The sequence below is a fragment of the Acomys russatus genome, chromosome 7 (genome assembly GCF_903995435.1).
Source record: "Acomys russatus chromosome 7, mAcoRus1.1, whole genome shotgun sequence".
Classification (NCBI taxonomy): domain Eukaryota; kingdom Metazoa; phylum Chordata; class Mammalia; order Rodentia; family Muridae; genus Acomys; species Acomys russatus.
Window position 1 is genome coordinate 68,172,993 of NC_067143.1, and position 10,915 is coordinate 68,183,907.

General features: G+C 45.8%; 1 protein-coding gene across 1 annotated transcript in view; it reads left to right on the top strand.

Moving 5' to 3' along the window:
- Positions 1 to 8,169: 8,169 nt before the first annotated feature.
- The window catches only part of Tmc5 (transmembrane channel like 5), an 84,763-nt gene continuing 82,017 nt past the window's right edge, over positions 8,170 to 10,915 (top strand). The window contains exon 1 of the mRNA XM_051149388.1: positions 8,170 to 8,942. Coding sequence (XP_051005345.1) covers positions 8,242 to 8,942 — 701 coding nt within the window. The 5' untranslated portion in view covers positions 8,170 to 8,241. The remainder of the gene's footprint in view (positions 8,943 to 10,915) is intronic.

Here is a 10,915-nt window from a genome sequence, read left to right on the forward strand (position 1 = left end):
AAGTTTATATTTTCTGTTAAGAAGGCTTTCTTAAAAAACTAATTTTAAAAAGAAAGAAAGAAAAGAAAGAAGCAGCCAAGCATAGTGGTGCATGCTTTTAATCCCAGCACTTGGGAGGCAGAGGCAGGGGGAATCAATGTGAGTTCAAAGTCAGCCTGGTCTACAAAGGGAGTCCAGGACAGCCAGGGACATTACACAGAAAAACCCTGTTTAAAAAAAAAACTAATTTTTATTTTATTTAGTTATTTTTATTTAGTTATTTAGTTAGTATTTTTTTCCAAGTTCTTTGAGAATTTCATGCAATTCGTTTTGATCATATTTATCCCTCCCTCAGCTCCTCTTAGATTCCCCCTTTACTACCTACCCAATTTTGTGACCTCTTTTTATTTATATATATTATGTTTATTATATAATATATAATTTATATATCTAATATGCAATATAGTATAATATATTATATACAAATTATATGTGGTATAATAATATATAAACATATACATATTTATACCTATCAAGTCCAGCTTGTGCTGCCCATATGTTCTTGGATGTGTGGTCTTCCACTAGAGTGTGATTGCCTTACCAGGGCTCCATGCTTAAAGAAAACCACCTCTCCTCCCCGCCTCACCAGCCCATTTGCCAATGGCTCCTTGGGTAGGAATGGGACTTTGTGCTTGCCTCCCCACTCCATATTGGGAGTTCGTCTAGAAATGCATTTTTATATTTGAAATTTTCACAATATGTATACTATATTTTCATCTTATCTGTTTCCATGCTGTCTTCAAACTCCTCTTAGACACTATGACCTCTTCTGGAATATATATACGTATGCCACTGAGTCACTGTGGTGGTCAGCTGTAGTGTCCAATGTGGTGGTCACTTGTAGTGTCCACTTGATGGTCAGCCATAAAGGCCACTATGGTGGTCAATGTGCAGTCAGTGACCTTGGAACATTCAGGTGAGGCCCGCATCAGAGATTAGAGCCTATTATAAATATTTGTCACCCAGTTCCTGGCAAAAGCCATCCTAGCACAACAGATGAAAGTAACTAATAGGAATGCATCACACAGCCAGGCATGGTGGCACACGCCTTTAATCCCAGCACTTGGGAGGCAGAGGGATTGCTGTGAGTTCGAGGCCAGCCTGGTCTACAAAGCAAGTCCAGGACAGCCAAGGCTATACAGAGAAACCCTGTCTCAAAAAGGGAAGACAAAAACACAACAACAACAACAACAACAACAACAACAACAACAACAACACTATTACACAGCCAGGTGTCGTGGTGCACTCCTTTAATCCCAGCACTCAGAGTCAGGTGGGTTCTGTGAGTTCAAGGCAGCTGGTCTACAAAGTGAGTCCAGGACATACAGAGACCCTATCTCGAAGGGGGAAAAAAAAAGGCACCACACATTTCAAGAGAAAGACTCCTCATGTTTCCACCATAAGGAAACAGTTGTCGTTTAAGACGATGACATGCTGTTGCCCTCTTAATCATTATCCAAAGTACACACAACCATGCATCGCACTGTACCCCATGACTGTGTAATAAAATACGATACATCAATCAACAAACTAAGTTAATTTACAGAAGCCTGTTTTATAGACACCGTGACATCAGCAGTTCACAATGACATCTGCAGACCACATTAGATCTCACAGTTCCCATAACTGTGGACACAGGGAGAAAAATCAGGGCTAAGGACAAGGGCTAAGGGAGCTGAATGCGTTCCGTTAATGGATTCTCCTTTCTTTGTAGGAAGGACACATAAAAATCTTTTTGTTTTATATTTTTCTTTTGTGTGTGTATGTGGGGGGGTGCGTGTGTGTGGGTGTTTTAGGCGTGTGCCTGCATGTGTGTCTGTGCACCGTGTGCATGCTGTGAACTGGGTGTTACATGTGGTTGAGCCACCGCGTGGGCGCTGGCGATCGAACCCAGGTCCTCTGCAAGAGCGTCAGGTGCTCCTAACCCCCGAGCCAGTCATCTAGCTCCCTCTTTAGGAAGAATTTTTATTGTTTATTGCCCTCAATGACGGGTTTGCTAGGACATTTTTACAAAATACGTCGTGTACTTTACCTATATTCACTGCCATTCCCTCCTTTTATCTCCCCGCCTCCTTCCTCTAAAACCCCATTTCCCCCCAATAGTCTCGCTTCTGTTTCCATGCTTGGTGTGTGTGTGTGTGTGTGTGTGTGTGTGTGTGTGTGTGTGTGTGATTTTGTCTATATAAAACCCAAAATCCATAAATGAGGGAAAATGTGATTGTCTATCCATCCATCTATCTGTGTACTGAACAGGGTCTTAGAACTTACTACGTAGACTGGGCTGGCCTCAACTTCACAGAGATCCCCTGCCTCTGCCCCCTAAGTGCTGGGATTAAAGACATGTGCCACTATGCCTGGCTTTCTTTTCTTTTTAATTAATTGACTAATTGGGTCTTTTGAGACCGAGTCTCTACATAGCCTTGTTCTGGAGCCCACAATGTTAGACCAGGCTAGCCTAGAACTCACAAAAATCCAGCTGCTTCTGTAGAGACCAAACCAACACCATTTTGTGTTCAGGGCCTGAGAACTTGACCCCCCCACCCCTACCCCGACCCCCGGAGTTTCCAGGAAGAGCCACAAACATACAGCCTGTAACCATTCCTAGGAGCTTGTACCCGGGGCCAACCAATCAGAGCTGCAGGTCACAATGACCAGAATAAATGAAAAATTCCCTCCTGCGGTCTGGCCCTGGTCCCCTCACTTAGTCCTGGTCCCCCAGCCAATCAGCTCAAAGGGCAGCTTTTCTGCACCCCTCTAACTATCATGTAACAGCAAGGCTTGGAAATGGCTTGGAAACTCCCCACTTACAGTGTTTCCTCTAAAAATCTTGCTCCACTAGCACTAGGGACCACCATCTTCCCTCCTCATGAGGGGGCTGAAGGTCCAGGCTCTGAGCTTAAAATAAAGGAGATCCAGCCTGGTGTGGTGGCACACACCTTTAATCCAGCACTCGGGAGGCAGAGGCAGGAGGATCTCTGTAAGTTTGAGACTGGCCTGGTCTACATAGCGAGGCCAGGACACCCAAGATTACACAAAGAGACCCTGTCTTGAAAAACAAAACAAAACAAAACAAAAATAAATAAATAAATAAATGAGACCCTATGTGATTTGCATCTGGCTGATTCCTGGTGGTCTTTGGGGATTTCACAACTTGGGCATTACACTTCTTCCTCCCCAGTGCTAGCATTAAAGGAATGTAGCACCATACCTGAATATTTTATCTCTTAAAAATTATAATGTACATAAGTGTTTTACCTGTATGCATGTTTATGTACCAAGTTCATCCCTGGTGTCATGGAGGCCAGAAGAGAATGTCAGATCACCCGGATCTGGAATTACAGGTAGCTGGAAGCTACCATGTCAGTCCTGGGAACAGAACCTGAGTCTTCTGGAAGAGCAGCAAGTGCTCTTAACCACTGAGCCTTCTCTTCAGCCCAGTGATATTTCTTTGGGTCTGACTTCTTTTGCTTAAAATGATGATCTCCAGCTGCACACATTTCTCTGTATTTAGCATAATATCACTCTTCATCAAGGCTGCATAAGCCCTTTTATACAGATTTTCATATCAGTGACCTGGAGGGGACCCTGGTGTCTCTTCAACTTTAGGCTCCTGAGGTTGTCTGTCCCTGAGTGCTTTTTATGTGACATTGGCAGCTGGCTTCACCCTGTTATCGGATCCCTTTAGAAGAATTCTCATAAAACCTGTCCAGAAACTGATCCTCAGCAGCATGGCTGACTTGCTAAGCTTCCCTGCTTTCTGCTCACTTATGAGAGTCTAGTGACCTACACTGATTTCCTTGTATTCTGGACACTGATTTCCTTGTATTCTGCACTAATAAGAAGCTTAAGGCAAAATTTAGTTCTTGGCTGGGCAAGGTGGTGCATGCCTCTAATCCCAGACTCAGGAGGGGGAGGCAGGAGGGTCAGGAGTTCAATGCTAGGCTTAGCTACGTACTCTCTAGAGGTCAACCTGGATTCTGTGAGACCTTGTCTTACAAAACACCAAAAATAGTTCTCTTATTGTCACTATGATAATCTAGAAATTGTGTGGGATCACTCCTTTTCTTTTTCTTTCTTTCCTTTTTTTTTTTTTTTTTTTTTTTTTTTTTTTTTGAGACAGGGTCTCTCTGTATAGCCTTGGCTGTCCTAGACTTGCTTTTTGACCAGACTGGCCTCGAACTCATAGAGATCTACCTGCCTCTGCCTCCCGAGTAGTGCTAGGATCAAAGGCGTGCGCCACCACTGCCCGGCCTGTTTCTTTAATCATATCCATAGCTCCCATCTCTTCTAGAAGTTGTCCAAGGATCCATTACACATGTACGCAAACAGTGCTCACTAGGAACTTCTGAAGGTGCCTGGAGAGGGTGCTAGGATGTTACTGTTGGTGTGAGATGGGTGTGCAAACAGACTCAGAGAGGCTAGGAGCCTTGCCCTACCACACAGCCAGGAAACGGAAGCTGAAGTTCTTTCTACCTGACACCAAGTGCTGGGGTTCTTAACCACTTTCATTTTCGCCATATTGAATTAAGCCAAATAATATGTCTTGTCTTCACCTAGATTTTGATTTCATCCATTCAGACTTTCTGTGATGCAAGAAAATCAGGAGTGTTTGGGAGCCAAATCCTCATTTTGTTATTTTTCCATCCCCAGCTGGTATTATGGGTATGGCTTCTGGTTTGGTTTTTCTGGTTTCTTCCTTCCTTCCTTCTTTCCTTCCTTCTTTCCTTCCTTCTTTCCTTCCTTCCTTTCTTCCTTCTTTCCTTCCTTCTCCCCGCCTCATTCTTCCTCTTTCTTTGTTTCTTTCTTTCTTTCCTTCCTTCTTTCTTTCTCCTTTTGAGGTAGAGTCCAGCTGGATAGCCGAGGCTGACCTCAAACTCACAATGTAGCCTAGGCTAGCCTGAAGCTTGAGATTTTTCTGCTTCTGCAACCATACCAAGCATCCTAGTCCCCACACCTCCAGCCTTCATTTTCTTTTTTAGTTTAGGAGTAATATGTTGACAAATATGTTTACCGGTCTTAAATGTATAACCTGATGGACATTTGCACACATGTATCTAATAGTTCTAGGCATCTTCCACCCAGGAGTACAAGATCATGGCCAGCACTTAGGGACACCCTCATAGGAAGCCCTAGCCATTGCCCATCTCCCTCCTTCGCTGTGTCTACTATCTGACTAAAATCAGCACGTGTTACTAGCCTGAGCTTAAACTGGGATGAATTAACACAGCATATGCTCTCTTGTGTTCAACTTGTTCATCTGTAGGAGTCATCCATGCTACTTCATGGACCAAAAGTTTAACCTTTGTTATTGTTGTGTAGTATTTTACGCTATTAGCATGCCACAGTTCATTTCCTTATCTGATCTTGAATGGCATCTGAGTGGTTTCCAACTTTGGTGGATGTGCTTATTTCTCTTGGGCTGGTCTATATACGCCTATTTTTATTTCCTGAATGTACAAGGCATTATTTGGCTTGCTAAATGTAGGACCTTGGATTTATGTAGACCCTGGAGATCCCTAGCAGAGACATGGTAATTTATACAAGGGAACAAGTGAGCTCCAAAATACATTTAAAAAGTAAATTGTGATAAAACACAGCAATTGGCCAGGCAGTGGTGCACACGCCTTTGATCCCAGCACTTGGGAGGCAGATGCAAGTGGATCACTGTGAGTTCAAGGCCAGCCTGGTCTACAAAGCACATCCAGGACAGCTAGGGCTATACAGAGAAACCCTGTCTCAAAAAAACTAATAATAATAATAATAATAATACCACTACCACAGCCATGGGTTTCCTCAGAGAACTACAGTGTGTGTGAATGTCCCTACTTGCAAAGGTCATGATGTAGGCAACATTTTTTTGTTCATTGGCAAACAATTAGCAACCAAACCCAAAATTATGTCAAGAAAGGAATTCAATGATGCAGGCATGTAGTAGTTATCTACCTTCAGGTGCTGCTGTGCATGCACATCGCTAGCACTCCCCTTTCTATGTACCTCTTGGCCCTGCTCTCTCCCCATGGGCATCACTTTTTAGCAAACCTATTGGTGACTAGTGGAAGCTTCAGGCTTAAACTTCCTGGCCACATTTTCAGCAAAAGAAACAAACCTTCTAGGCTTGACTCTCGCCAGCTCTGCCTGGGTGATAGGTCCTCAGGCGTCACTGTAGCCTGGAAGAAGAGAACCTCAGTGGGTTCCTATGTTCGCTTCCAGCCCACGGGGGCTCAGAGTAGCAAAGAGTGCTACCCAGGGCGGCATGTTTCTACAACAGAGATAAATGGATGCCAGGAAAGAAGGCAAGGGAGGAAAGCTGACTCCCATGCTGCAGAGCCAAGTGGAACGGAATCGGTCCACAAACGTTGAGGCATAGCCGAGGGCAGAGAGTTAATATTTTCTTAAGCTTTGGTTATTCAAAGCATAACCCGTGTCATTTACACAGAGATAAATTGGTCTAAGTTGGCCAAGCTTTGAAAATCTTCTACTTCCTTCTTCGAAGGCATCTCTGTTTACCTAATCATTCAGGCCTGAAACTGCAAAGACGTGTTTGTGTTTTACTTTCCTGTATTTCCTGCTGTGGGCTCAGCAACACACCCTGATGGCTCTTCTGGATAAATTTCTCCACTGTGGACTATTTTCTTCTTTACCCCCACTGACATCACCCCAGTAGTTCCAGGCTGAGCACCGTTCCCTCAACAAGTCTGGTCTAAACCCCTTAGTGTAGGAGCCTACTCCTCAGTCAAATTCTGTGGCCGAGGGGATGGTGAATGCTGATTGGTCAGGCTGGGCCACATGATCATCGTGGTGTTCCTTGGCCAGTGTAGTCAGAGTTTCTGTATCACCTCCACTAAATGGGAGTGCGGGGGATTTGGGGGTGGGGAAGGGGGGAGTCAAGGCGTGACGCTGAAGAAGGAGAAGCTTGTCTCCAGGGCATCCAAAGGAAACCTTAGAGCCCCGTCCGAAGAGCTTGTGGAAGTGATAGAGTCACATTTTCAGACAGGAAGGGACACTGACTGCTGTCTTTTCCGGAATCTTCTGTCCCATTTCCACAAACAGTTCTTTCGTTGTGCACTCATGCTGAGATGTACTTTTTTTTTTTTTTTAAAGATTTATTTGTTTATTTGTATACAGTGTTCTGCTTGCATGTACACCTGCAGGCCAGAAGAGGGCACCAGATCTCATTCCAGGTGGTTGCTGGGACTTGAACTCAGGACCTTTGAAAGAGCAGGCAATGCTCTGAACCTCTGAGCCATCTCTCTCCGGCCGGCTGAGCTGTGCTTTTAACTCTAGAAATAGAGCAAACAAAATGGTCTCGTCGGTTGGGCATGGTTGGGCATTGCCGCACACACATGTAACTCCTCCAGCGTTTGGGAGGCTAGGGCAGGCAGACTGTGAGCTCCGGATCAGCTTGAGCTACACAGTGAGACCTCGTTTCAAACAAACAAGCAAGCAAACAGCTCAAAGATGTTCTGTTCCTGCGGGCTGGGTGCAGCTCCCGTTGGTAGAGCAGTAGTCTGGTATGCAGGAAGTCCAGCATGGTTTAGACCTGGTACAGTGGCAGTAATCTGTAATCCTTGAATTTGGAATCAAACTCAAGGTCACCCTCTCTGCTACATGGTGAGCTCAAGGCCAGCCTGGGCTTACATGAGACTCTGTCTCAAAAAGAGTATTTTGTTCTTTCTAATCTTTGGTTCGTGACCCTACCAATCATGCAGCTATATTATTTAAGATTTAACTGGGGCTGTGGATATCAGCACATTGAGAAAAGGAGGACATGGGTTTATTCTCTCTGCTATGGTGGCTTTGCTCAGGCGAGTTGCCCACAAGTCCACTCTCCGAAGGATGTGCTAACTTACTGTTCTTGCAGAGAGCACTGTCATTCTCATGACCTCAGACCACTGCATCCCAGACCACAGAGGTAGAAAGTTGATATATGGGGGAATGACGTCAATCCTTCAACAACATGACCTGCAAGTCACAGCGCTTTCCCAGCTTCATCATTGTGTGGGAGGCTGTAAAAACGCTGTTCTGGGCACCTGAACACCTAGTTATCAGATATTGGAAGAAAACAAGCAATGCATGCACAGAAGGGAGAAAAATAGCTGACTTTCCCCCTCCTTTTCAATGTTTCAGGTTAATGAAAAGGTCCCTGAGTTGCTATGGATGCAGCAGTGCTTTAGCACAGCGCGTTGAAGACCCTTGGGCATCATGTCTTCCTTCCACAGGAACAGCAGCTACATCGGGGATGCTGACTACCCTGACTCCTCGGGGTCTCAGAACCACCCACAGAGCTATTGGAAAGCTCAAGATTGCCCAGAATTCCACCACCCCAAGAGCAACCCATATTCTCCGGGCTCCAGGACAAGCCCAGACGACCCCAGCTCCCTAGCAGAACCAGATTATCCCGGAGCTCCAAGTAACACGGACTCTCGCGGCCCCGGGAGTCATCCGTTCCCTGCACATTCCAGAACGAGGCCAGACTATCTCGCGTCTTTCCCTGAGCCGGACTATACTGACTCCCAAAGCTTCTCTGTGGAGCCTGACTACCCCGGCTCTCAGCGCCACGCTGGCTTTGCCGGAGTCAGAAGCAGCGTGAGCTACACAGGCTCCAGAACCAATCTAGGCTATTTGGGATCCCTGGAAGAACCAGACTACCCTGGAGCCCAAGGCGACTCTGACCATCCGGACCCCAGATCCCATTCCAACCTGCCGAGCTACAGAAGAGATGCAGGCTACCTTGGGTCCAGAGTCAACAGAGTCAACTCCTACCCAGACTCCTTTGGGGAACCTGATTACCCAGGTGCTGAGAATCCACCAGACGCTCCCGACTTTTATGGAAATCCAGACTATCCCGGTGCTGATGAAGGTCATGATTATGGCTCTTCCGACCCCCTGGGAGCCATGAGGAGGTAAGCCCGAGTGTATCCCTCCACTAGGGCGGGAGCTGGTCCAGCGGTTTCCATTAGGGACCTGCATTGATTACCTTTGTGTCACTGTGTCTAAAATGCTCAAGCTTACAGGACGAGGCGTTTGTTTCAGCTCACGGAGTTCAAGCCCGAGGTGTCTTGGTCCCATGCTCTTGGGTAGAGCGTCATGGCCACAGGAATGTGTGGCAGAGGCGAGCTGTCCGTCTCTTGGGTGGCAAAGAGAGTGAGCCCGGGTGGATGGTCAGAGATGCAGGGACAAGAGTCCCTCTCCAAGGACCCACCGTCAGCGACCCACTTCCTTTATCCAGATCTTATTTCCCAAAGTTGCCAGAAAACCCCCAAAATAGTGCCACCAGCCAGAGGTCAAGCATTCAGCTCGCCAGTGTGGGTGGGATAAAGGATTTTAGCTTCTGCCATTTTTTGATCACTGATTTCAGGTACATGAGACCTTGGACAGTATTGGCTGGGTGCCCAAAGCTGGGCCAAATCCAGTTTTTCTGGGTTGACTTTTCCAGAGGTGGTGTCAACAGCAATACTTATTTTTTTGGTTAGTTTTTTGTTGTTGTTAAGGTATACATTTTACCACATGAAATTTTAACTGATATATAGGTTTTATTTTACATTTTACAATTTTAAAAATATTGTTTTGTTTTGAGTGGCTAACTTAGAAGTGGTGATCACATTCTCAGAATCTGGGCACTTAGGAGACTGAGGCAGAGGGATTGTGACATTAAGGTCAAACTGGGTTACATAGTGAGACATTGTCTCAAAAGAAAGAAGGAAGAAAGGGAGAGAGAGAGAGAGAGAGGGAGGGAGAGAGGGAAAGGAGGGGGGAGGGGAGGAAAGAGGAAAGAAATAACAAGATCCCACTGGCTTGCATTTATCTCAAGGAACAAGGACACAGGACTTGGTATGCAGCTAACATATAAGTGTCATTAGGATAGGTCACAGGTGTAACTACCTCTGACTGCCTGGGTCACCAGTCCAAGAGCCACCCTTGATCCCATCAGTTCTCTTCTTTTCTTTTTTCTTTCTTTTCTTTTCTTTTCTTTCTTTCTTTCTTTTTTTTTTTTTTTTTTTTTTTTCTTTTTTGGTTTTTCGAGACAGGGTTTCTCTGTGTAACCTTGACTGTCCTGGACTTGATTTGTAAACCAGGCCGGCCTCAAACTCACAAAGATCCACCTGCTTCAGCCTCCTAAGTGCTGGGATTAAAGGTGTGCGCCACCACCACCCAGCCAGTCCTCTTCTTCTCCCATGGGCCCCCCTAACCTGTGAGGCAGGCTACATTCCCACGTACTGTATTTAAAAGTGGGGTGTGAAGGGAAAAGTCCTTCGGGGTGAGCACCACATGTCTTTTCCTTTGTATCCTTAGTGCCTAGCTCACACCTAACACAGGACTTTAGTCAGCATCATAAGACAGGTGAAGGGATGGCTTATGAATGGGGAAATGGGCGAAGGGATGGATAGATTATGTGTAAGTGAGTGGTGAATGAAAGGGGGAGTGGGTGGTGGATGGATAAATAGATGGATGAGTGGGTTGTCACCCTTGTATTTCCAGGTAGAGTAGAATGGTGCTGGTGAGACTTTCTGCCACTGTGACAAACAAACAAAACAAAACAAAACAAAAAATCTGACACAAACAAATTAAATGAGAAAATGTGTGTGCTGGCTCATGGTCTCAAAAGTTTCGGCCCATCATGGAGCAGAGGATGTGAGGTGTAGAACACCTCACATCACAGTGGCCAAGAAGCAGAGAGATGGGGAGAGGAGGGGAGGGGGGGAGGGAGGGAGGGACAGAGGGAGGGAGAAAATACGCATTCAGTTTTATTTTTCTTGGTGCCCTTTGACTCCACCGTCTTCCCCTCCTCCCACCATGGGCACCGCTGCCCTCATTCAGAACGCCTTCCCCTTAGATAGCCTTCCCTGGCAACAACCTCATAGTCACCCCCAGAGGT